This window comes from Rhamphochromis longiceps, linkage group LG19, assembly GCF_057381845.1.
Source record: "Rhamphochromis longiceps isolate RC_006_pf linkage group LG19, R_longiceps_female_GT1.1, whole genome shotgun sequence".
Taxonomy (NCBI): Eukaryota; Metazoa; Chordata; class Actinopteri; order Cichliformes; family Cichlidae; genus Rhamphochromis; species Rhamphochromis longiceps.
Window position 1 is genome coordinate 7,640,334 of NC_140575.1, and position 27,535 is coordinate 7,667,868.

At 41.2% G+C, this 27,535-nt stretch overlaps 1 protein-coding gene across 2 annotated transcripts in view; it reads right to left on the reverse strand.

Annotated features, from left to right (window-relative positions):
• The window catches only part of LOC146646108 (protein jagged-2-like), a 51,759-nt gene that overhangs the window by 16,719 nt on the left and 7,505 nt on the right, over nt 1–27,535 (reverse strand). For both annotated transcript variants that reach the window (XM_085392476.1, XM_085392475.1), the window contains exons 3-9: nt 17,228–17,285; nt 9,919–10,173; nt 9,132–9,192; nt 3,500–3,630; nt 2,591–2,710; nt 2,352–2,465; nt 2,100–2,213 (exon numbers count right to left, since the gene is read on the reverse strand). In XM_085392476.1, the coding sequence (XP_085248602.1) occupies nt 2,100–2,213; nt 2,352–2,465; nt 2,591–2,710; nt 3,500–3,630; nt 9,132–9,192; nt 9,919–10,173; nt 17,228–17,285 (853 nt within the window). The remainder of the gene's footprint in view (nt 1–2,099; nt 2,214–2,351; nt 2,466–2,590; nt 2,711–3,499; nt 3,631–9,131; nt 9,193–9,918; nt 10,174–17,227; nt 17,286–27,535) is intronic.

Consider the following 27,535-nt stretch of genomic DNA (forward strand, 5'->3'; position numbering starts at 1 on the left):
AAACGCAGACTTCAGGAACAAAAAATGCTCCATGGTAACTCAAAGTGCTGCGAATTATCCTGCAATATTTGACTCATGGTAACTCTTTCCAACACCTTGATTTATGGTTGTCATCCGCACTGGGCATACGCTGTTTGTAGACCTGTTTGGAGCTGTCTCCAAAACCAATTTTGGTGCTTTGATGGTTATTGGAAACACTTCAGTAGCGCCCTACCACAGCACAAGTTTAATTTAATTCCTGTATTGCTCACAGCTTTCTGCACTTATATATATATATATATATATATATATATATATATATATATATATATATATATATATATATATATATATATATATATATATATATATATATATATATATATATATATATATATATATATGTATATATGTGTGTGTGTGTGTGTGTGTGTGTGTGTATATATATATATATATATACACACACACACACACACACACACACACACACACACATATATACATATATATATATATATATATATATATATATATATATATATATATATATATATATATATATATATATATATATATATATATATATATGTGTGTGTGTGTGTGTGTGTGTGTGTGTGTGTGTGTGTGTGTATATATATATATATATATATATATATATATATATATATATATATATATATATATATATATATATATATATATATATATATATATATGACACATCAAGTTACTTTTTGCACAGTGTGCAGTCATTTGCACAACCCACTGTCATTGTTGTCATCTGCTGTCTTGTGTCTGTATCGTTCTGTTCTGTCTGGTGTTGCACTGTCTTTGTTTTGTGTTTCTGCCATTTTTGCACACTTGCACTTTATGGAGTCCTGTGTTGATTGTCTGTTATATGTCATATGTAGCACTATGGTCTTGGAGGAATGTTGTCTCGTTTCACTGTGAACTGTACCACCGCACATGGTTGGAATCACAATAAAGCCACTTGATTTATTTAAATAAATGAACACTGAAATAAATGTAATGTGTACTAGGTAATAAAGTAAAGTTCATGTCTGGATGGGTGTTTACTTTTCCACTGGTTTCCATTGCCTCCCCCTACTCCTGCCATTTTGTCCTCATCCCCACCCCTAGGGGTTAATGTCTCTCTTTTGCATTCCCTGAGGGCCAACCTGCGGCATTCCAAGTGGTCAGTTTCAGAGGCAGCGCTCGCCGCTCCCACCGTGCCGCCTTGCCCACTATAAACCAACACACAGTGCATTAATACTACTCCCAGGAGGTAAGCGGCACCTGTTAGCCTGCTGAAACTAAACACTCCAAACCCCTTCCCAAAACCCGAGCCTCCTCCCGATCTAAAGCACCCGTTCACTTCATCTCCCTCTCCCACAGGTACCACCCTGCTCCCTGAAAGGGGAAGCACTCTGAGAATAACAGGACTCGTAACACAAGCTGCTGCATTTCGGTTGCTCCCTGTGTATGTTTACAGGTTATAAAGTGTTTCCTGGCTGAAGCCGGAGGGTGTGAGGGCTCCGCTATGCTGGGGCGTTGCCTCACCGTAGCGCATATACTCCACTGTTACGGCCAGTCTGGAGCCAAAGATAACCCCCCAGTGGAGTAGATTTGGTCCCAAGGCTAGCAGTTGCCAGGCGGGGGGTTATTTTTAGCTTTACTCAAGTCACCTGGCTCAAATTGCAGACGATGCTCGGAGAGCGTCTCCGCTGGGCATGCGCATGCACAGACAGACACACACATGAAATTAGTGGGCCTCTTGCAGTTATACTGCTGGTTAAACGATGTGGCAGGATAAACAAACAACTAGATATGCTGTAACTCTGCGCGCAAGTGTGGATGCATGGAATTCACCATAGGTGCCACACACATTGGCTTCACCACATATCATCTAGCATGCAGTGGTTTTTCAAATTAGGATTTTAAAATTAAAATTATATAATATTATGAAGCTTCTACCTGAAAGACACCTAATTTAATTTGAAAAACACATCAATTTATGATGTTGAGCAGTCAAAAAAAAAAAAAAAAAAAGAGCTGCTCAAATGAGATGATTCTCTTTCTTTAGAATACATCATTCATTAGATGGAGACAGACAGACATACCTATCTGGCAGGTCTTGCCTGTCCACTGTGGAAGACAGAGGCATTCGAAGCCGTTCTCCATGTCGATGCATGTCCCGCCCTGAGCACAGGGGCTGGAGGCACATTCATCAGTGTCTGAAATATAAGACGTATGTTAAAGCTACTATCACAGCCACAGTACTTAGTGTGGTACAGAAAACTATAGTTATATGTATCCATCTAAGTAATATTTGCCATACCTGGGAAATACCTAGACAGTTTAGCACCTCTCACCTTTAGCACAGGTTGGCCCAGTCCAGCCCGCAGGACAGTGACACTCAAACCCCGTAGGGACTTCGTGGCACGTCCCTCCGTTGGCACAAGGGTTAGACACACAGGCATGCTCCGCTAAAAAGAAAGTCAAATGTCTAATTGATTTTTATGTTTCTTTGGAGCTTTGTCCCAAATGTACTGTGGCCCAAAGCAAAGGTCTTTGAACCTAAATGTTTGGTGCGTTGTATTTAGACACTGACCGATTTCGCAGTTCTTGCCAGAGTAGCCATCCGGACAGGCGCAGTCGTATTCGTCTGGTTCCGTGTTCATACACGTTCCTCCATTCTTACAGGGCCGGTTGGTCCCACAGTAGTTCAGATCTGCACAGAGACAGAACAGTAAAGTGTGTGTGTGAAGTGATATTTCTGGGAGAAGCTATCTGATAGATAACTAGCAGCAAAATTGTTACGTACAAAAGCCTCCCTGACCAAAAAATAATAATTAAATACTTTGAGGTGTCATTATTCTGCATCTCTGTGCTCTTTAACTTCCAAAACACATCAGCCACCATCACTTTTTTCCTACAAAATGATGAATTTATTCCATTTCTATCTCACTACCCTGCATCCTGACCAGTCTCACCATGAGGCCAAGATGAATCCAACAACAAAGGATCACAGTCCTACAGGAGCAACAGGTTTTCTTTATTTCCAAGACATTGGACAACTGAAATGGTACCTATTATGTCTGCTCACATTGTTGTCACAGTTATATTTTCTTTGATCACTACAACCCAAAGACATTTTTTATTTACTGACTAATTTTAAGATCACAGCTTAATTAAGCCTCGAGCATCTATTTAAGCAGTCGCTCTCTCTGCAAGCCACTTGTCAACCCACCTCCAACCCAGCTCCTTATTTCACGCTATTCATGTTGTTTCTGACTTAATTAATTCTATTCAGGTTATATGCTGCCGCCCTCCCCACAAAACGGAGGTATACTGCCACATGTCAATTAGTGCACACAGAATAAGAATCCTGTGTTGACTAACATGGTCCCGTCAGAGCTAGCGTCTGTAATAAATAACCATAAGGATTGTTTGTCTTGGAAATTCTGGCTATGTTAAAGATGGATATCTTAGATCTTAGAAAACATATTTAACTTCTGACCTTTATCACATAGCAGGCCTCCCCAGTTCTTCTCACAGTTGCACTGCCAGGGCTGCTTGCAGGTACCATGAACACAGCCTGGGTATGGCAAGCACTCCTCACACAACGGACCCTGCCAGCCGTAGTTACACCTGCAACACAGAGAAAAGAAATGTCCTTATTTTAATTACCAAATACTTTTGCTGTTGATACAGACAGCACACCTGGGCAGCTGTTTTTGCCTCCTCGCTTCTTTCTTTTCCTCAATCAGGAACAATATGAACCCGAAAACTGGTTACAGACAGTTAAGCTCCTGAGGACTGAAATACTTGTGCCATTACTAATAAATAAAAAGCACACATAGAAGAGGGAAAACAGTGGGTGAGTGTATTTATTAGCAAAATAAGTGCCTCTTATTTCACACGCACAATAAGAATGTGTTCTTAATAGCACAACCAGCTTGAGGGAGCATCAGGCACACAGACACGCTTAAAAATGCGAGGGGAAAGGGTGGGGGGGTAGGAGGATTTAGCCTTGAGAAAGAGTGATAGTTACGTATTGATAACAATAAAGTCATTTAATACTTCTACGATGTCGGGAAACACAGAGGAGCACTTGATGTCATGCCATCGTGCCAGTGGGACATGGCTGGTGAACACGAGGGATGCTGCCGGGTGCCAAAAAAAGGGCAATTTATGGAGTTCAGAGAGGGAAGAATTCTGCATACATGAAGGGTCAGCAAGTACAAACATCACTGTACTTGACTCAGCCACACATTACCACTGTGACACTGCAGCTGAACGCCACAGCAGGACAAAGCATCTTCATCGAGGTGAGTGACATGTTTGCTGCCACTCCTAATCTTAGAACATGCAGGGCCAGGGGACATTCCTGAGTGTGTTGTGTGTGTGGGTCTGCAAATATCTCGTCATGCTTACTTTCATGTGCACATTCATTCACATTTCCTACAAAGTTTCAGGTCAATTATTCAAAACTAGCTTATGTCTTACTGCTGTAGCACTTATATATGAAATGTGACTTCACTGCTAATATAAAAGTCCAAAAGTCTCATCAGAAGTCTTCAAATTGTTCATTTTGCCAACATATTTGTCCAAAACTCCCAAGTATTAAGTATTAGCAAAAAAAACCTGCACTTTTATTAGAGTTAAAGCCTTCCTTGGTGTATAATACGACTTATATCATCAGAGGCAATACTGTAATCTACAAAATACTGTCGATAAAAGAGAAAAGTGACCTTCTAAGAGCCCGCCCATTTTGTTTGTTTTGTGCATTTCTTCACACAGACGTCATGCACGCCGTGTCTGCTCTCTGCCCTCTTCCTGTGCCGTGAGCGTGGCTTGAGGGCAAACTTGGAACGGGTGTTTTTTTGTGGAACGAGGCTTAGTCGTCTCGAAGCAGAGGCAGGCACAGGGTTAGCTAATCTGTTGGTATATGGCAGCGCTCTGTTATTCCAAGGCCAGTGGTAACCTTGCCCCACCTGTCCTGTCATTTCTCCGTTGGGGCTATTTTGGGGCCCGCAAAACCCACCTCCCCACCCAACCAGCCCTCCTCTCCTTCGACTCTCACGAACACTTCAAAATGGAAGCCGACCAAAAGACCAAAAGGCAGCGAAATGGGTCTCTGTAGCCTGCTGTGATGTGCTGTAGTACTTTGGGACAATGACAGACGGGACAGCACTCAAAAAAAAAATGTGACTGGGCCCTGGCGTCCAGGAAAACTATCAGAAACCAAAAGAATAAAGCCTATTTGACCCAGGATCACATTTATTATGGTAGCTAATTTCAAATTTTGCTCTAACGGTCTTTAAACTCAATTCATGCAAAATGCTAACAACATATTTTCTGTAGCTGGTGGCCTTTCTTATTAAATGAGCTTGGAATACCTGTGTGTGGTATCAGGCAAACAGAGGCACACTTAAAACAAAGAAAGAAATGGAGCAGTGACCAAGTTCTGATTACATCAAAACATGCACAGACAGTTTGGTCTCATGCACAACTTGCAAGTAGAAATGTTTTTAACTGTATGCATGACTGCAATTTTCATCTGATCTCGCTCTGTATTTGCAATTCACTTATGCATATGTGTGTGTTTGTGTGTCTGGGAGACAGTGCTATGTATTGTTTACTACTGTATGCAGTGTTGTCCGGCTCTGCGGTTGGCAGTAGTGCCCTGCACACTGTCAGCGGTGGCAGAGCGGACAGCCTGTCTGGCTGCAGTGTGGGAGAGCAGGGAAATGGTTTCGGGCAGCCACAGGCCAAGGGTGGCATTACCCACAAGCACCGTCACTGGGCTGCTGCTGTCCCATCAATGGAGGGGGCCATGGGGGCCAAGCCAGGGCCTAAAATATCCCTCCTTTACCACAAAACCCCACGCCCCGCCGCTGCCCCTCAGACAAACCACACCCTGAAGACGGGACGGTGGGCCGAGGTAGAGGGGGCTGTGTGTGTGAGTGTCCGTGTGTGGGACCGCTGAATTATTTACAGGCAAGTCTCGCGCCCAAATCCAGCAGACGGACTTAGCCTGCTGTTGCCTAGCTACATGTTTAGTAGTGTCACATGAGGGAGCGTAGGTTGTGAATGCGCTGTGTGTAAGAAACAAGATACCAAACACACATTTTTAGTTTCCTTCTGCCAGGCTGAGATGCTTTTTTTCCCCCTGTTTCTTTCTCTTTTCTCTTCCCTCAAAATTTCCCAGACATTAACCCAGTAACTACTTCTTCTTCTTCTGTTTTTTTCCTCCTCTCTGAAATATAAAATGTTTTGACCGCTATGAGTCGGGTTTTCTCTGTTCTATCATGGGGACAAAAGAATCGGGGTTTAATACTTCTTCTGACATCACATTCGCTCTAACTTGTTCGGTATGCGTTCGCCCTGACACGGTTTTCTATTTGAATCATATTAATACAAGCCCGTTTGTTTTGCGAGATCGCATTACGTGTGATTTTTATGGAGCTTTCAATCAATTTGCACCTGACACCACAGGCTGAGCCACACTGTAACGTTTGACAGGCGCATATTTGCGGCTTAGGTGGCTGTCTTCTGAATAAACGGATCCTCCCTGTACGTTATTAGATTTACGTGTTTTGTAAACGGTGAAATTGGATTTTTAATTAAAGGGCCTGTATCATCCACAATTTTCATTGCATCAAAATAAAGTGGAAGTGGCTGGATCCATTTAAGACTTTTCCACTGACTCCATTGAAAGGGGGCTAATTATGTTTTACCTCAAGTACTGAAGGCAGTGTATACGCAAGTGATCCCCATGAACCAAAAGGTCATGAGAAGACTTCAGACTGCTCTAAACGTGAAGTTTTATACAGTTTTTTTTCTCTTGGACCTGTATGATGTCAAAGACAGGGGATACCCTTAGTAGGTTAGTCTCACAGGAGCCCCACTCACCTGCTATTATCCAGTAAGAAAGTTGGCTTAAAGAGAAGGCATAGTTAGCTAAAATACCTTGTTTTAGAAGGTGGATTAATTTAAATTAAAGATCGATTAAGGCTAAAGTACGAAGTTGGTGTGATAGACAAGAGACTGTTTGTTTTTCTTCTGAATAAATTGTGACATAGATCAGCATTTCAACCTTAACATTGATATATAATACAAATAAATCCTTCTAATGCAATTCATTTCATAATTCATTTCATATCAGTTTTTCTGTGCTCAAGAGTGTTACGTTTATTGTCAGGTGTGTCTGTTTTAGTTTTATTCTCACACAGTTAGGCTTACAGTTTTGTTATGTGTTCGTATAAATGTGAACTATTCCCCGACTCTCTCTTTCTCTTTTGCTTCTTCTCTTTCTCAGCGCTGCGCGTATGTGCGCACCTGATGGCGACGAAGCTCCAAATCACATGTTGAGGCACATTCCAGGGTGTTGCTTTCTCTTACAATCCTCTGGCCATTTTCAATGAGAAATGTCAGCCTCATCAAACCTAATCAAACCTGCCACAGTGTAAAACCCTAACCTCCCTCCCTCCCTTCTGTCAACGCTGCTCTTCTGATGTTTCCAAATACTTGGCACTATGTGTGTGTGTGTGTTTGTGTGTGTGTGTGTAGTTTGGCTTTTTAAAGCTTGTGTTCCACTCTGTCTAAATGTACAGTTCAGTTCCAAATGTAATCAAATCTAAATATCTCTCTGCTGCCATCTCTGCTGTTCACATAACTGTAAACGCTTCATCAGCCTTTTTTGAATGCTTGTTGCTTTAAGCAAAAACACTGTAGCTAGTGTAGAAGTACTGGTCTAATACTTTTCATGAACACATGGGAGCCATGAAATACAATTTTTTTTGGAGCAGTAGCATCTCTGATTTGTTGTATTTGGTATCTCATAGAACGTTCATCCAATGAATTATCAAGGCTAAATTACTCAGGTAAAGTACAGCCAATCGCTAGACAATAGTGTGTGTTCTCCAACTGGTTTAAAAATGTTTTCTGAGAGTTGCTGGTAGTTGGAGAAAATGAAATTGGTCACATGTATATATATACAACCTCCTTGTGATTGGTTTGGTCAGTAGCAGGTTGTCACGTATACCGTACATGAAAAATGGTCTCCTCAAGGTAAAAATTCAACCCACAACTTTTTAAACTTGTGGTCAGCCAAATCTTTTACTTTGAAGATGATCATTGTTCACTTTCTTTTTTTATGAGATTGAGGTATGCAGACAAATCGACATCTTTCAAGAAACTGACGTGTGACTGCGTCTGTTAGTGACCAGCAATCTGCCACAAGAACCACTCAGAAAAATACATTTTTTTTCTCCTAGTGACTCAAGATTGTCAGGGGGTCGATGACATGTCCCTTAGCCTGTGTCAACCAAAGCATAATGAAGGTTATCTGTAGTGAGGTAAGTTCTCTTGGTTTTGACACGTAAAATGTCATTTAAGTAATTGGTATTTCTTATTTCATGTACTTTGTGTTGTTTGTGTAAATGGACTTCATTACCTTATTATATATTTATATTCGAGGTACTCACAGACTATGTATTGACCTATAATTTGAGTTACCATTAGCAACCAGTGACACTGCCCTCAATGCCCCCTGTCTTTATCCCCGCTTGCTGTCTGTAGCTTTGTGCGCGGAATCCACACTTCCTAACATAAGAGTGCCAGCCATAACAAGATCCAGGATAGGAAGAGGTGATGTGGGCTCCAGACACTGGAAGAGGGTGGTGGAGGGAAGGGACTGCGGGGAGGTACGGTGCCTCTCTGTTGCTGGAGAAGGATGAGGAAGGAAACATGGAAGAAAAAACAAAAAAAAAAACAGGCTGCTTTCTCTCTTTCTGTGTGCGGGCAAGAGCAGGCCAGCTTTAGAACAGGAAGCAGAACAATAGCTTCTGGATCAGAGTGGAGCTGAGGGATGGAGGTGGAGGAATGGGGGGCAATGCATCAGACTGGGATGGGGGAGTTAAGAGTGATGCGGGGTTAGGCTGCTTGGTATGTTATTAACAACCCCCTCACCCACTCACCACTCTGTTGTGTCAGGACTGTTATTCTCATTAACTCCCTAAGTGGTGGAGGTGGTGGTGGTGGTGATGGGGTTTCCATCCAAACAAGAACATATTTTCCATCACTTGACAACAATGCCGTAAGAGAAACAAAGAGGTGCATAAAAAAAAAAACTAGAGGTGACTTACTTGCATTCTCCTGGCACATTACAAATCCCGTGGATGGGGCTGCAGCCTTGTTTGCAGATGGCTTTTGAGAAGGAAAAGAGAAAACGACATGTATGGATTTGTCCAAAAATTGTGAAAAACTCTTTTATTTAAAAGCATAATAAAGCTAACATAAAGCATTTGAATTCTTTTGAGCTTTCAGTCATTAAAATGTCCTTCCTTAGCCCTCCCTGCTCGTGAAAATGCAGAGAAACTGTTGTGACAATAGATGGATGAACTGTCAAGACAGCTGAAGGTGCCTTCAGCAATGGCAGGAATTTCCAGACATTCTTCACATTCTTGCAAAGTGACATTTGACACGAATTTCCGTGAACTTCTGAATTTCATCCAAAAAGGGCAATAAGGAAGGAAAAACTGAGGATCCATGTGATCACAGTAAGCTTGGATGAGGAGTGTTTATTTGAACCTGGCTGCTTTTGGCTTTCCAAAAGTGGTAAGTAATTAAAAAAAAACATTTAAAAACAAAGTGGAAAATGATGCCAATGAGAGCTTCTAAAAGACAGTTTTGATTCATTTTGATTCATTGCACATATACCAGTACTCCCCCATAAAAAGTGCTGCGATTTCACTATGAAATAGTGAGAAATAGATACATTATTAACTGGTTATGACACAGAAGATTTAAGGTTTAGATTGTATTATTTAGTTAATTATTAGTTAAGGATTAATTATTTTTATTTTCTTGTTAACATTATTACATGGTAGATTGTGTTGCTGTTTGCACTTTGACTGATATATTTTTTCCTACCTTTGTTGCAGTCAGGCCCTGTCCAGCCCTCCATACATTCTTGGTTTCCAGTTTGGTCGCACACATAATGGCCGAAGTAGTCATTGCGTGGACGGCATACTTTATTGCATTTGGTGCCATAGTAGTTTTCATCACAGCGCACACGGATGGTGTAGCCAATACTAGCAATCAAAGTTTTATATTCCACCACTTGTTTCTCCTCTCCAGGGTTAATCATTCCTCTGTGGATGCTGCGCACTATCAGTAGCTCATCATCTGGACAAAGCAAAAACAGATGATACAGAAACAGATGTTAAAAAAATGCTATGACAAATTATGCTTGTTATTTACTCAGTGGACAATTTTTCCTTTTAACTAAAAAAAACCTGCAGCTCATGGAAACAACGTCAGTCGATTTTCACAGGGTTATCTCTCCCAGCTTTTTAGGTCAATATAGCTGGTTGCCAACTGCATAGCAATGGAAGGTTCACAATACTGAACGATGAATTCTTGAGGCCCCAGTGCAGAGCCCTGTGGTACTCCGTGACTAACTTTCCTGTCGCTAAACTGGCTAAAATCAAGTGCCGTCATTAGTGCTGTTTATAATGTGCACTAATTCCTGACAGATTATCTTTGCTACAGTCACAACTTGTACTGTGAAAAAATCCAAAGCCTGTCAACTGGTGATGCAGTTCAAATTTTGCCTCACATGGTATACGTGGACAGACTTCCTTTCGCAGTCTAGGAAAAGTTGAAGTAGTGATTCATTTTCATGTATACAGAAAAAGAACAAAAAACACAGAAATGCTCAAAAGATCTGATGTTTTGAGGTGTAACCTCTGGTCAAGCTTCACTCTGTTCTATCAAGAATGTGGTAAAAGAAAAAATAAAAGTTGAGGAAAAAGAGTGAAAGAATCGGAAAATTAAGCAAGCACAAGCGAGGTCTGCGAGGGCTTGATAACCGAAATGCTTTTTCAGTTTTCCTGCTTGGTGAAATGCTTTTCAGGCCCCCTCCTCTCCTGCCACCCACTTTCAGGATATCCAGCTCGACTTCATCGGAGCCAGGCCGGAAATAATAAGAGACGGGGAACAGGCAAGGAAGGGCGACATAGGAAAGGCCCTTTAGCTCGTTCTCAAGGAACAGAAGCACCACGACCCAGCAGGCTTCTCTGCATTCTCATGTTTTTAGAGAGTGACAAGGTGGAGATGGACTGAAAGACTCGTTTTTCTCTCCTGGCTCATAAGCTAAATGCTGACAATGCTATTAATGATATGTTTCCATTATAACTTGGGTTGCCTTTAGTTTAGCAAAACTTTTCCTTCCAAAATGCAAATTATCTATGCAAAAAACAAAAAGCCCCAGAGATAGGACTACACCTTAACGTTTGATTCAGATTTTCATTCAGTAAGTAAGCATTGAGTTTTCCTTTTTGGAATAGGGATGTGGTTGGCTTTTTTTATACATGTTTCGAGATCTATATAGTCATCTAAGCTGTCTCAGCTCAAGTGTCAGACACTCTTGAAACTCACGCTCAGTTCATGTCATTGTTGCTAGCTTAGAATGCAATGTATTTTTTTTTAAGTTGTGATGAGTCATGGGTAGATCTGAGCTGAGAAACCCCTTTTAGCCTATATGTGACATTATTTACAAAAAGGAACATTGTGTTGCAATAAATAAGATCCGAGACTAAAGACTGAGACCATAAACTCATCAGGGGAGTGTTTACTCAGGTCACACATCAAGTGAGCAGTGGGGTAATTTTCTCATAGTTTTAACTTACAATCAGAGGCAGCAAAGGTGACACCCCCTGCTGGCCTTTAAAAGTAATGCACATTTAAAGCATTCCCATACTGACTTTAGATTACAGCAGGAAGGCATGTCCACCTTTACATTACTGGATTTAGCCACTTTTCACACCTCTTTAGTCATGGCAGAAGAATAAGACTGTGAAGTTGTGTTTATAAAATAACTTTTTAAAAAATATTTATGGTCAATAGTTATGGTAATATAATACCTTAAATATATTTGTGAACAACATTTACCCTACAATAGCTCAACTTCCTAAGTTAGACAGTGTAGAAAAATGACTGAAAAGCTAAAAGACCTAGAATCCATTTTCACACTGTCCTGATTTACTGAGGCTCACTGTGAGTTAACACACTGCCACAGATTTCAGTCCCACACCCACCACCTGAAACACCCAGGCACTCACTCACTGCTGTTCATCTCCAGCAATTAGATATAAAAATATAGACCAATCATGAGCTCCCTCTGTAGTGGAGGAGACACACTAAGAGGGGCCGTTGTTACTAGGGAGAGCAGGCGAGGGAAGGCCATTTAAAAACCAGCTTATATAAACAACGAGGGGCTTCAGATCCGAGCAGCTGATCATGTCAAGAGCAGCACGATTGTCTTTGCTTTCAAAGAGAGGAATTAATTTTAAAAATGTAGAGTGATGGCTTTGTCCAACAGTTTCAGTTGTCAGGCAATGTGCGACACAGTTCATGGGACAGGAGAGCTTTAAGAGGGGCTGGGGGTCTTTGAACTTTGACCTCTTTCTCTACCTGACATCTAGCATTTTGCAGAAGTTGTTGTTACTGTTTTTTGTTTGAGTCTGCAAAATCTACACCTGTTTCCTCACAATTTCTCCAAACCAATTGTCTGAATAAGACACGGGGTTGTGACTACAGCTGAGCTGATAACAAAAATCAGAATCAGAAAAGTTCTGCAATGTCTGTCCCAACTTTTCTTTCTTGCTTAAAGACACCAACAAACAGAACACCGAGAAAGAATGCCAGCTGAGTGACGTGACTCTTACATTCTCCAGTGAAACCATGAGCTAACTGGTTGGCAAGGAGTTACTTTCCTTTGTGAACCATCTTCCTCCAGGTGTACCACCTAACGTTTACAGCCATTTGTCATCTCCCTACCTTCTTAAGGCAACTGTAATAAACCTGTTTTTTTCCCATAAATATTAATGGAGCAGTCCTCTCATCTGAGGATTTGTTGTGACCTGCTTGGCACTACAGACAGATCTGAGTTAAATGGCAAATTAAAGGGCAAAAAATGCACTAAATCAACTCCTTCCTTTGATTGCCAAAACTTTATCATAAATTATTCGATGACAGTTAATAGTTTGGCACAACTTAGCAAAAGACTCACTGATATTTCCCATCAGTGAAGAAGCAAATCATCCATTTTTTAAAGTTGAAATCATCACTATACGTGCAGAGACCTCTGCAGGTTTCCATTACATTCAAGATTTAAAGGGGAACCTCAAAAAACCACCGTCATCTCCATTCCAGACGTGCAGCTGGCTGATGTATTTTTAATACTTTTAGGACCAAAGCTGAGCTTATCTCTAGAGAATGCTACCAGTGTTTTAGCATCATTCATACTACCATCCAATCAGTCTGACATGCATAATTCATAATTCTTCCCCAATACACCAACAATGCACCAGCTCTGATGCTCAATAACATCTCAGCCCTCTTTTCCCAAGGCTTTTCTGTTTTGCTCTGAAACAGGCGGGGGGGGGGGGCGCTTCCTGAAACATAAACAACCTTTGCGAGGCCTTCTTTTTCCTGAGGCCTCTGCAACCTGCAGCCCAGGCCTGTTCATGCATACACTGAAACGCAGGCGAGGAAACTCCCCTCGTATGCTCTCAGAATATTTACCAGAAGTTGAGAGGAAAAATCGACACATTGAAACACGTCACACTTTAATGTCGTTGTTTAAGTGATGAGCTGCTGATAAAGTGTTAGATATTTTGGGAAAAGAGCAATACTTCTCTCATTACTCTGAATTAAACAAAGGTAAGCCATGTTAATTATCCCCTGACTGTGAGTCATGACAGTGGACTTACCATCGAAGACTCTGTACGAAAGCAACCAGAGTTTGTGGTTTGAATTTGGATTTTTTTTTATGATCATCAGTCTAAAAATAATCAATTCATAATGATATAAGTAGCAGAAAATAATAAAGTAATTGACTATGCTTGCTGTTTAATGAACTGTAAAATAAAAGTAATAAAAAATGTATAATAATAAAAGCTTTTATAAGATTTTAGACCATTTACAAAAATTCCACAGACCAAATCTGAAAAAGAACCAGTAGATTAATTAATCAAACCACTGTTTATTACACAATGGCCACTACAGACTGAAGTCTGGCCACCTCTCTGGCCAACCCGCATGACTAGGGCTGGCTGTGGCTCAGGAGGTTGTCCACTCATTGGAAGGGCGACCTCAGTCCCTGTACTTAAACTTAGCAGTTTGTTGAGGCTGGAAATGAAGAGGGACAGCCTAAATCATGCTCAGATTTCACCACCCCAGCAGATCCCTAACCAAACTCCAAGGACGATGCAACTGCTTTACACATGAAAAAAAAAAACACAGTACAGATTAAACAGGGTTTGGGTTGGAAGATATTCAAAGCATTCATTTCTGGGCTCCTGGGCAAAGCTCAACTTGATTGGGACATCCCTACGTAGATTCCTATTCTTGTGCACGCCTGGGCACATGAGAACTTTCTCCTTCTCTATAATTATGCTACACTATCACTAATGTTTGCTCCACCTCCACCTGCTCCACTCTCACACACACACACAGCAGGATGCTGCAGGTTTGGGCCTGCTCTCTGACGTGCGTCGCGAAAATGTAGGAAATCCCAAAACGGAGGCAGAAAAGACAAGCGAAAGTAGGCAGATACACCGAGAAGTCAACACTTAATCCCCAAACAGCTTTGGAAAGACACTTGTGGTGGCTTCTCATTATATCATTAAATATCTATTTTTAGTTTGTCCAGTTTGACCTATAATTAAGCCCAAACTGTAAGCTTTCTCTCTTGACAGGACCCTCGACTGCTGACAGACTAACTGACAGATTCAGGACTGAAACCTATGATCATGCAATGAGACTCAGACCAACTCTGCAAGACAAGACACGGCGGTCGACACATCAGCACCTCCTGCATGCCTGACTGCCTATCACTACCTTAGAATACACGCCTCCCCTCCCGGGATAAGTAAAGCACCCCCCTCCTGCCGCTGCACCATCACATCTAGCAAGCTAAAAAGTACTCGAATCACCGTCCACGCTGAGCCATAGCAGCCTGTCACAGTGATAACAAAGTGGCGTGCAGTAGCCAGACAGCTGCCAGGATGCTAATTAGGAGGTAGCGAAAAGTGGGGGTGGGGGTCTGCAATTAATGGCTTAACGAGGCAATGCTCTCACAGACTTAATATAGAGGAGAGGCATAAACAGCCTGGGTGACCCCGAGAAGGGTAGAGTAACACAGTTTGTGTGTACGTGTGTGGTTGATCATAGCAGAAGAGTCTGTTCAGTGACAGGTTGCTTCTCCCCAAGACAAGAACTAACAGACTTAAAAACTCCTTTGTCCCACACGCCATCAGACTGTTTAACTCCTCTCTGGAGGGGAGAGGGAGGGGAAACAGGAGGACAAAGGAGGGGGGAACAACTAAGCTGTAGTGCCTCTTCACCTCACTGTACAATACCTTGTGCAATACTTTTTGTAAATAGTCAACAGTGCAATAGACTCAATACTTGAAATGTGCAATTCACTTGTATTTTTATTTTTTATTCCTATTTATTCTATTTATCCCCTTTGTATATTTTATTTATATTTGTCTCTGTATTTATATGTGTGTGTGTGTGTGTGTGTGTGTGTGTGTGTGTGTGTGTGTGTGTGTGTGTGTATATATATATATATATATATATATAACAATTCTGTAACTGTAACTTCGGTCGTTGCTGTGCTTTTTGGAAGTCGAATTTCCCAGAGGAACCCACCCGAGGGATTAATAAAGTTCTATCTTATCTTATCTTATCTTATCTTAGCAGTCATCTTCATTTAAATTAATGTGAAAAGGTCATTTTACCTTCAATATTAGATGCAAACAAAGCCAAAGCTGTTTGGGAATCCTCACATTATGGACGAGCACCTCCTCTCTTTTAAAGCTATGCATCCATATCCATATGCTAGTATTGCATCCCATTAAGTTTACATCTTCTCTGGCCCGAGGTTTGCTCACTTTCTTCCTTTTCTGCATTTATGTCTGATCTGCACTTACTGGCTCACCGACCTGCTAAGTGTTTACTGTCATTACTGTCTGCACGGCTATTCATGTCTCATCTGATGGCTGTGTGACCTGACTCGTCTTGAGCTTTTTTTCCTCCCCACTATCACTAAGTGTTTGTTTGTTTGGTTAACATTGTAAAATCTTGGCTTAACTATGGGAAAACCTATAAATGCTTCCATCATGAGGTAACACAAAGTTAATGTATTGAGTAAGGAGCTGTTCCTGTGGCATAAAAACATCACGTATGTAGCTAACAAAATACAGTCTGGATACGGGCTGACAACACCCAGAAAATAGGGAAAGGAGTGGTGCTACTCAGGCCTCCCTTCAGCTACACTCCTGATCTCATATAAATAAAATTGGACTGAATTTCAGCTGAATGGTTCACTCAAGGAGTTTTCTCCTCACTGCGTCTGTTCCTGCACGCGTGGAACAAAAATGAAGCTAAAGCCACTGAATCAAGGGTTCTCAAGATTTAATAATGAACTTCAAATTTAGAGTGACACATCATCTTTAATTGTTCTAATGCATCTGTTTGTGTGACGGTGGTTTATGTTAGGAACAGCCATTTTTTTGTAAGGTTTATAAGCATTTTATTGCATTTTTTCTTTATTCCTTGACACCAGCTGTGAATATTAAGAAGATTTTTATAGCTAGAACAAGAAGCTGAAAAATGAGAAGAAAAGCTCCCTTGTGGATGGATGAAATGTACAGCAGCTCCCCAGAGCCGTCATCGACCCACATGACACACCTTGAGAACCCTGGCACTAAATGAACCGGGTCCTGAATCAACTCCGGGAAAATAAAGCCAACAACGCTAACGAAGCGTTGCCTCCTAACGTAGATTGCATCCTTCAATTAACCTTCCTCACTATGGTGCTGGAAAACAAAGCCAAACAGAACTGAGACCAGAAGTGTGTAAACAGGATACAGCTGTGTACTAAAGAAATCTGGTGCTGGCAGGCAGGTCGGTTAGAAGCTTCACAAGTAGATTTGATCTTTCCAGTTCACACTGTCTGTGCTGATGTCTTGACAATGTTCAGTGAGTTTATCATAAATGAACTGTGCATTTATGCATTTATGCCCCTTGAACCATCCAAACAAAAAGAAGTCAGCTGATAATAATTTATTTTCTTGATTATTTAAAGATTTAAAAAAGCCTAAATGTCACTCTCTCATCATTGAGATAGATGGAAACGATGGAAAGAACACTGAAAGGTGGACCTTACCATTGCTGTGTGTGCCGTTGTCCCTGTCCCACGCCTCCACTATCACAGTGAACGCTCGCTGAAACACAGAGAGGAGGAGAGACAGAGGTCATCACGGGGTGCACTAATACGGAAACATCACAATCAACTTTTCTGCTCAGACTCGTGCCCAGTTCATGATGTAGACATGGCACACGACAGTGAGTTTACACAGAAACCCAGATACGAACAGACACGGAAGACTGCTTTCAGAAACTGGCACACACACATATTTGGCACAGAAGGTGAGAAGCGGTGGGAAAATTTGTTTTGTTCCCACACTGCTGTCACTGATTACCTTCCGTGTAACCAGGGCTAGTTAAAAAGGGCAGCAACCTGATCATTCAAAAAAGAAAGCATTCACCTGGAAAGTAGCAACACACAGTTTCCATATGATCCTTTCAAGTTCAGTCAGATAGACATTCTCCTAATTACATTCTTTATATTTTTCTCTCTTTTTTTCCGGATTCTCTGGAAGGTCAGCACCCCCAGAGCTGGCAGGTTTTTGATGACTTGCCAAAAGGCGGTTAAATAGACTATATTGATCTCCAATGGGGAAATATAATTTTCTTGCCTTCTCCACTGAAATCCCCCACAGGAAACTGTGTCCCAACTTGTTTTAAATGTCTAGGTACGCATACACCGATCAGGCATAACATTATGAGTACTGACAGGTGAAGTGAATAACACTTATCATCATGGCACCTGTAGTGGTTGATGTGTTAGAAGTGGGAAAAACGGGCAAGCCTAGGGATTTCAGTCTGACGAGGGCCAAATTCCAAAGGCTAGATGATTGCTCCAAAACTGTAGCTCTTGTGGTGTGTTCCTGGTCCCCAGTGGTTAGTATTTATCACAAGTGGTCCAAAGAAGGAACAGTGGTGACCAAGAGTCTTTGGTGCATGTGGTCTAAGTATAATAGTAGTATTGAGCTACTTAGATTATACACCCCCGCTAGAGTACTAAGATCATCTTCCCAGTCACTTTTGGTAAAGCCGAGATCCCAGCTGAAGACTAGAGGTGACCGAGCGTTTGCCTCCATCTGTTGTTTGGGTTTGCATGTTCAGGATGGTTACTATGCCTTTCTTTGGATTGTCTGTCATCCACAGAAATGAGGATTAAATTTGGATTTCTGTGTTAAATAATACCAGATACAGTAAATGTCACAATCTGCTGAGTGCTAAACTGCAGGTTTATGTGTATAATGCGTGTGAAAGCCCAGCATGCCTGCACACTGTGCCCTACTTTCCTGAAGAGATGGACTCCACTGTCCCACAGCAACAAACTCAAACTGTGGATTGTTTCAGGTGCAGGGCTATTTTTCCCCCCTCTCCCTTTTTTTTCACGTGCATCAGCAAACAAACCGAGATGGAGCTCGCTGTCTGTCATCTGCATGGGGCCAAGCAAGCAGCTGTGAGTTCCCATGACCCAAGTCTGACTCAGAGTGACTGAAGGCTGCAGGGAAGATTACAAGGGAGGTTACAAAGTGGCGCTAGGAGAGATTAAAGACGAAGCGCAAAAGACATGGGGTGAGGTAGAGCGCTCAGGTGCTCGGTGGTGCTTTAAACGTAATTGCGTGGTGTGAAGCTCTTTGGGTGGGTAGCTGAGAAAAGTCGTGGGTGAGACAAAAATACAAGTCAGATATTGCTCTTAGCGCTTGTTAGCACGTGTTTCATCACGAACTGATTAACGTAAAAACTGCTGTATCTGATGTTAAAATCCTGGGTACATGAAAGGTAAAGCTCCTGTCTTTACCTCCCATCTCTTTACCTCTCATCTTAATTCAATGAATGCGCCTACTTTACCAATCCTAAATCTGAAAGTTGGAGCGATCTCAGGCATGCCTGCCAAATTAGCAACGCAATCAAATGTGGGAAAGTGGAAATGACATTAAACAAAGAGGTTTCGTAGCCGCAAGGTGTCTACGTAATGTCACAGAACTTCCAGAGAGAGCCAGAGGCATTCACAGGAGCATTTTCTTACAGGCTCTTTACACTCCCTCTGTGAGTGTAGGCATGTGTTACAGCATCACCACAAGGGACAGAAAGCCGCTACAGTTTTCCCAACTTTTATTTTGCAATGCAGCTATTACTACAATCGTTTGGAAGAGGATGAGCTATTCTACCCTGCGAGATAAAGACTGCAGCAGTAATATAAGCAGTCACAGTGTGAATGGATGAATGAGACATGTTGTATAGAGTCTATACGTAACCATCGCCTCTCTGGGCTCAAATATTAAAAAACAAGAAGGATTGTAAAAGAGGTAAAGTCTTCAACACCAGCGCAAATTTATTTTTACAATTTATTTTAACAAGATTAAATGTTGAGAAAAGATATTCAGCCATTGGTTTTTCAATGCTGAAGTGTTTGCTAGCACATAATCTTATAATTGCTCAGAGTTGTTCCAGTACTAATAATCCCCAAACTATGGCATCATTCTGAGGACAATCTGAGCACAAAGTGTCCAGATCATACCAGCTTCTTCTTCTTCGGTTCGTTAGATGACACAGTAGTGATTTACGAGCGCGTGAGAAGCCACAATTCTACTCTGAGTGAACACAAGTGGACATTATCATAATCAATTTTCCCCTTGTAATCAATTTTAAATGTCACAGCCACTGACTTCCAGACAGATGGGGTTTTCTCCGAACCTCAGAGCACCTTGACATGAGTGCATGTGTGTTTCTGTATAAGAGTGTTTGTCATAGACTAAAGCAGGAGGCTATGTGTGTCACCGAAGGCCAGGAGCTTGAAGATCAAAGTGTCACGTCCCTGCAGTCTGCAGCGAGACAACCTTATCTGTGTGTTTGTGTCTGTGCGTGTGTGTGTGTGTGAGAGAGAGAGACATGAGGCTTGGGAGGGGAGGAAGGGAGTGTAAGGGTGCGTTGGGAGACACTTGACACCTCCTAACCAATTTACAGGAGTCAGAGGGATTTGAGTTTTCATTAGGCGAGGAGAAACCAGCCCACTCCTCACCGCCTTCACCTGTTCAATGAATAAATTACTGCCTCACCACGGCAGGAACAGCCGCCAGCGACACACAACTCTGCTGAGAATAAACTGTACAGTCTGGAGCTGCTCGACACGCTGCAAATTATGTGTATCATACGCACTAACAAGCTTTCTTCCACTGAACTGCAGCCACTAGAAAACTTGGAGTTCTCGCTTGGATAATCGAAGTCACCCTGATTTTACTTTTCCATTCCCAGAAGGGAATTCCAACTTTTTATAAAACTGATTCAGGGAGTAAACTGAAAAAAATATGCAGTCTCAATCTGAGTCTTTTGGAGAACCCTCTGAACGCACTCAGCAGTGTGTGCAATATTGTTGGAACAAATTAAACTGCACTACAAGCCATAAGAGAAGCTATTGTGCAGATGAAGTGGTGCCAGTACTATAAAACTAAGGCCAGAAGATCATTCACTGTTAAGAACTCCTAATAGTACTAGAGTAGGTTTGCATTATTCACAGCAATAATCAAATAAGCTGTATTTTTCTCACTGCGTATATCTGAAACAAGATGTTTTAGCTTCCTTCTCCTCTTTTTAAGCCAACTTTTTCTGATTGGCAGCTACTTGAAAACAAAATACTGCAAAAGGTGGGTGTGTCAACAAAATCTCTAATCACCATAATTCCATGGTTCGTTTGCTGTATTGGTTTCTGTGCTTTATGTCAGGTTCTGAGTGTAACTTCATATAGTTAGAGTATATAGAGTATATTTGAGCTTACATAAATGCAGCACAATTAAAAATGTATGTTACCACCTTGTCTTGTCTCCCTCGCCTCATGCCCCTCCCTGAGCCTGGTTCGTCCAGAGGTCTCTTCCTGTTAAGAGGGAGTTTTTCCTTCCCACAGTCGCCAAGTGCTCGCCCAAAGGGAGCCACCTGATTGATGGGGTTTCTCTGTATTATTACCTGTAAAGTCCCATGAGGTGACTGTTGTAGTGATTTGGCACTAAATAAATAAAATATAATAGAACAACTGAACTGAAGGATGCATTCTTATTCAGTAATACCTCAGGGGATTCATTTGGAGGCAGCAAACTGAACAGCTGAAACTAACAATTACAACTAACGACCATTTTGGCTCCAGTGGGCACCTCTAACAATCATTTAATTTACTTCCACTTTAATTTTGGAAATCCTTATAAAGGATTAGAAAAAGAAAGAAAGAAAGAAAGAAAGAAAGAAAGAAAGAAAGAAAGAAAGAAAGAAAGAAAGAAAAAAGAATATCACAGCACAAACCCTTCAGAAGAACTCAGGAGCTAAAAACAAATGTCAAAAGCCTCCATGTGTGAACAGTCAAATAAATTAAAAGCAGAGTGCAGTAATGTAAAATTAATACCACAAGGATGTTGCATAAAAGATGTGCAACAACAATTTTTGAAAAACTTCCACAGTCACAGGTGGAGCATAATGACGAGGAATGTTCTTTGAACTGAAACTCACAACAGCCAGGAATTGTTCACGGCAAAAGGAGTAAAAAAAAATCCAGAGACCCAATTAACAACTTTTCCAGAGTTGTGATCTGAGGAAGAAGAAAAAAAATAAAAGCAGCAGCAACACCTGTCACGTCACACCTGTTAGTCTATTGACATGAATAAAACATGTTGCTCCCGGCAGAGAGGGGCTCGGATGGTTAATTTAGCACGTTATTAACAGAACGAGCCCAGCACCCCTCCACCCACTACCACCTCTTCTCTCTAAGGAGGCCTCAATGTGCCAACCCTCCCCGAGGAGGCCTCGTTCAGACAGCAAATCTAATCAAAGCTAATCTAATCAGGTCTTTATACTGGAGCTGCAGAATGGTGAAATGACCCAATTCACTTTTCCCACACCAAACGCGTGAAAAGCTATTTCTGTCGCTCCAGGTCACGCCGCCTCCTCCGGCAACAGAGAGGAATTCTGTGAATTTGCCTTTCATACTGAATCAATAGCACGTATGTCTGAGGGAGAAAATACCACCTTAAATCCATTAGTTAGTCCTAAGTGATATAACTAAGAAAGAAATGTGACTTTCTCTAATCATACCTCTACAGTAAGGTTATACGATGCTTCTCCAAATTTCCACTGAACGCTGAAAGTCAGAGCATGTACAGAGATAAAAATCTGAGTTTTTATTACCACCTCATCAAACCGTCAGAAGCTGCCGCTGGCTGCACTTACTCAGCCACTGTGCATGTACATCTGTGTATCACAACCACAAGTGGGGGACTCTGATGTTTTCTCATGTTTTACTGCATTATCTCGGAGTACTAGCACAATCGCTCGTCTCTTAACTTGTGATCTTGGAGGAGCACAATAGGTATCTGTGCATCCGAGTCTGGATGCAGTCTGTAGAGTGAGTATGAGTGAAATTTCAATTGTGCAGATTCTCCAAACTTTGCACTGATTTATTGTAAGGAGTGTGTCTGTGATTAGCTCAAATGCTTGGCTGAAGCTACTGATTTGATTTGTAAACTCAGTGAAGTGCTGGAAAAGACCAGAGAGAGAGAGCCAAATTCAGACCAACCATGGCCGTAAAAGTCCACAGTGGCTCACTGAACAAATCCACTGGGTTTACTTATTTTTTTATTTATTACAACCTACTGATTTCCGAAGTGAGCTGAAGCGAAATATAAGTGTGTAGGTACTGTGGTGGGTTCCTTGGGTAATGTGCAGTTCTAGATGTGTAAGTGGCAGCAGGCTATTTTCAGAGCAAAGCTAAGCTAACACGTCGAAGACAAACAAGAACAGCTTGAGAAAAGTTGAATTTTATACAAATATTGTAATATCAGATACAGAGAGAAAAGAAACGGCACACATGTATCCATACAGCATGAAGAAAAGCTGGAAAGATGAGTTTACTTTGCTGATGGACAGACAATTTGTTAATTATATGATGACTCCTTAATCACATTTAATGATGCCAAATGCTTGTATGCTATAGCTTCTCCAACATGAGGTCTCGCAGTTTGTTGTTAGGTGACAAATCTGAAACAAAGGCTGAAATCTCAACACAAATGTCCACCATACAGAATCATAATTCACAATGTCCAGTGGCCATGTGCAGCAGTTAATACCCAGTTAAACGATGCTAGTCTGGTGAAAGCTATACTGTTCAAAGATTGTTCAGGAAACTGAACTGGAACTGCATAAAAGTCATCCAAAGACATAGACCAAAACATCCAGGTGTGCACAAAAACAGCCAGTGAGGCAGTCAAGAACAATGTTTATTATCGTAACTTTGTTGTCTGCAAGATCTCTCAAAACTATGTCAGAACAACTGAACTGATTCTAATGTAAAAACTGCAAATAAACAATACACTATTTCCCCTTGAATCATACTCACAGCAAACCTCTTGGCTATGAGGGGAAAACTCCCGACTCAGCACAGGCACACACACCTGGGGCTGCGACCCGGCCAGTTAGCCAGCCAATTTCAACTGACCTGTGTGTTTAACCAACTGTGATCAAGCAGCCTGTGGCAAGAACAATATTTTTTTCAGTTCTTTTTACTTTCTTTATCAGCCCTCTAACGATAAGCTGACGTATGATATAAATCCTAGCTTTGTAAGTCTGAGTTATTCCCTTTCTGTTTACACAAGACACACAACTGGAAATACCTGCAACTCATTTTTTCATGTTCTGACATTTACATACTAAACCACAAACTGATTTAACAAAGAATTCACTGATCTTTTTTCATTTCCTTTAATCTCCACCTGCAGTTTGAAAGTTGGAAATTGCCGAGACTTACAGTAATACCTCTGATACGTACAGTAGGATTAATAATAATGAGGACTAGAAGTGAAAGAAGTGATAATGAGCAGTATGGAGGTGCTACCCTGACTTCATCCCAGAGTCCAAAGACACATTTGCTGAATATATATTTATGAATAGCATATTCAGCACTTCCAGATGCTCTAATGCTGACAATTTGCCCAACACAGCTGTCCTCCTAGATCTCTGTTTCGCCTTCTCTCCACTTGTCTTGTTAACTCAATATCCAGGGACAATAGCTGAGGTATAAAGTCATTGTTCCTGCTGAAAGGTGCGGTGAAAAAGAGGTTAAAGCAGGCCTCATTTCCACAGCTCCACTGGGAAAGCGATATTCACGCCATGGGAAAATCCTGACCGAGTCCTTCAATAGTGGCCCACCTTAGCACAGATGTGACAAATAAACGGTCCACCTGCCCTTTGCTGCAAACACAAATAATGTTTTTTAACATGTGGACAAGGTGGGGGCAGTTAGGTAATGTTAGGTCTAAATGCTGTTTTAAATGAACTTCTTCAATGGTAGATAAACTTTAAGTGGTATGAGAGCACGTTGGGTTCAGAGTTGCACATTTATGCCAACACAGGATTAATTTTAGTGCATTTAAAAAGAACTAAACTCCTTTTAAAGTGTTCTAATGGGCATCTATAGTTTCAAGATTTCTCAAGCAAACTACACTGATGATGACAAGCTTGTGGAGCTGCTAAAAGCTACAGGACAAGTGGATGAGTGGAGCTTCATCTCTATCAATAAAAAGTGACAAGAAACAAGAGAAGCAAATAAAAAATACCTCAAAAGTCAGAGAAGGATGGAAAAGAAGGTAGAATAAATAGGGCCCTTAATCCATCATTTCTCTCATTTCTCACTCACATACTGATGCTCGCTCGTGCTTCACTATGTGGCCAACTGGCTAAAACTTTGGTGTAACCTTCTAACGCCCAGCTACGTCTGATAAAGTACAATAGGAGTAGAAATGTCACATTTCTTTACAACGTCAGTTTTAAGTTGCCTTACAATGTAAGACAAAGACATCACAGGCACTTTTTATAGATTCGATCTGGGACTTTAAGTTAAACACAACACATTTAAATGTCTGTTAATCTTATAAGCATACCGGGTTAATAACATTTGCTTTGTTTGATCAGCTTTAAATGACTAATATCAGACATGACAACCTTACACTTTGATCCTTTACATGGAAAAGGAGAAAGGTAGATTAAGTTTAGTTACATTATAGCGCTTCAGAGAGTATTTCACGGGTTTCTCCATGAAGGGGAGGTTGGGCAATAGAGATTATTGGCAGAGATTTGGGTCCCACATGAGTTGAGAAACCCTGCTGAACCTTCACCCAATCCCTCTGGAGAGGCCAGTTACAACAGGCTGCACAGTATCCACGTTTCAGGGGGATACAGAGGACGAAGAGGGACTTGTAGTAAGATGTGTAAAGGCCCATTTCTATGAGTTTCTCTCCAGTTTTATTACTTCAGCCGAATGACGAGTAAGGGTAAGGTCAGGGTTTGTTCATGCTGTATATCTTTGCAGTGGTTTACTTGAACTCTAGTGTGTTTATTCCTTTCGTTCGCTTCATTTTTCCACAAAAAGAATGACAGTCGTGTCAGGAAGTCTAACTCCTACTTCATGTGCTCTTTACTGGAGTAAACTCTAAAAAAGAAGATCTACCAACAAGTGTGTCACTCTAGTGTAAGTATAAACTACAAAATCCTGCAAACAACTAAAAAAAAAATCCTTATAAGATGAGGATTAAGATTTGATTATGCTTGTTGAATTGCTGACCTTGTGCATGAAAGAATTCCAAAACTTCTCTCCGTGTCATTTTAGTTCATCAGCTGGTTCACAGCATGAACCTAAATGAGCCAAATACAAAAATAAAATAATGCAATGATCCTTTCCCAGTCTGTTTTTGGACAAAGAAAAAGCAAACCTCAGGTGAACGCTGAACCCTGAAAACAAAACAAACTAACCAAAGCCAAAAACCTTTTAACTAACACAATATGTAGTTGGAGGGTGTTCTCCTGGTAGGTACCCTGTGAGAGAAAGAGGGAGATGGATAAAATAAACATGGGATTGATGGGAGATTTTGGGAGGTAAATAAATAGTGGAACAAAGGAAGGTTTGGCCATCACACAAAATCGCTTTCTCTTTTCCATCCCGCCTTATGTCCTCTTCATCCCATCATAATGTCTCTCCCTGTACCCACATCTAACTGCGCTCTATTAGCCCTGTCAGCAAAACTGGAGAGTCGAGTGGGAAATTAAGCTGCTCTGTGTGTATATGCCTCTAACATGTTGTTTTTAATCACCCCTGCTCACCTCAGTGTTCATAATCCATATACTACTTCATGTCTGCCTCACCAAAACACACACGTTATGAATTTAACACAATTAGAATGCTGGAAAGTCACTTATATGACCGTGTGACCGAGCACCAAATCACAACATCAGTCACCTCAATGCATCAAGGCACTTTATATTGTAAGCTATACTAATGCAGACAAAACCTCAACAATCAAACAACCCCCTTTGAGCAAGCACATGGTGACAGTGGGAAGGAAAAAGTGCATTTTAACAGGAAGAAAATCTCTGGCAGAACCAGGCTAAGAGAGGGAGTGGCCATCTGCTGCAACCGGTCAAGGATGAAGGGAGAAAGACATACGACACTGTAATGCAATAGTATTAACCTGCTGTGTTATTTATGATGTGAAATGTCAATTACAAACCATGTAAAGCATTCTGTGTAGTTTTATCGTGACTAAATTCTATTCACGTTTTGCTTTAGAAAGTAGCAAGCTAAAAAAAAAATTGTATTTACTTTAAAAAGTTTGAATTAATGATGTAAACCCATTTATATCACCACAGCCTAATAAGTGCAGAAACACAAACCCGCCCCCGCAGACACACAAGTCACACATAAAATCAAATCCATCCACAGCATGTGCATCAATCAGCTGACCAGGCAGAGCAGCTAACAACACATTTCCATGCCTCTGACCAGAAACAGGTCATCTGACATCAAACCAGCGTGGGAAAGATGAGCAGATCCACTGTGAGTGCAGTTAACATCACGTAACAGAGCCTCACCATGATCACGCTGCAGGCTTTTAGGCTTATTAAACACAAACTAAGAGAAGCAGCAGGCTGGAGACCGCAGACTATCATTTCTATTTTGTGAGCGGCTGCGTTTTCTGAAATCTGCATCCATGACTAAAAGCTTGCTTTCTAAAACTGCTTACTAGCACTCTGGTGGACACAGCCAATAAAGCTGGTTCAAACTGTTGCATGCAAGTAACTAATTTTGCAGGATGTTGTTCAAAAGCATTTTAATCCAGGAAATGAGCAACCAGTCTTAACTCTAAATACTTCATCTTTTTTGTAGTTCCTGTGTAGTTTCAAAACACTCTCTCCACCAAAAACCAGTCATTTACGTCAGCCTGCGCCAAACTAAACAACTGCATAATCCTTACATTCAACATAGATGTACCTCCATATTCTTTAAAAATTATATACGTATGATGATCAC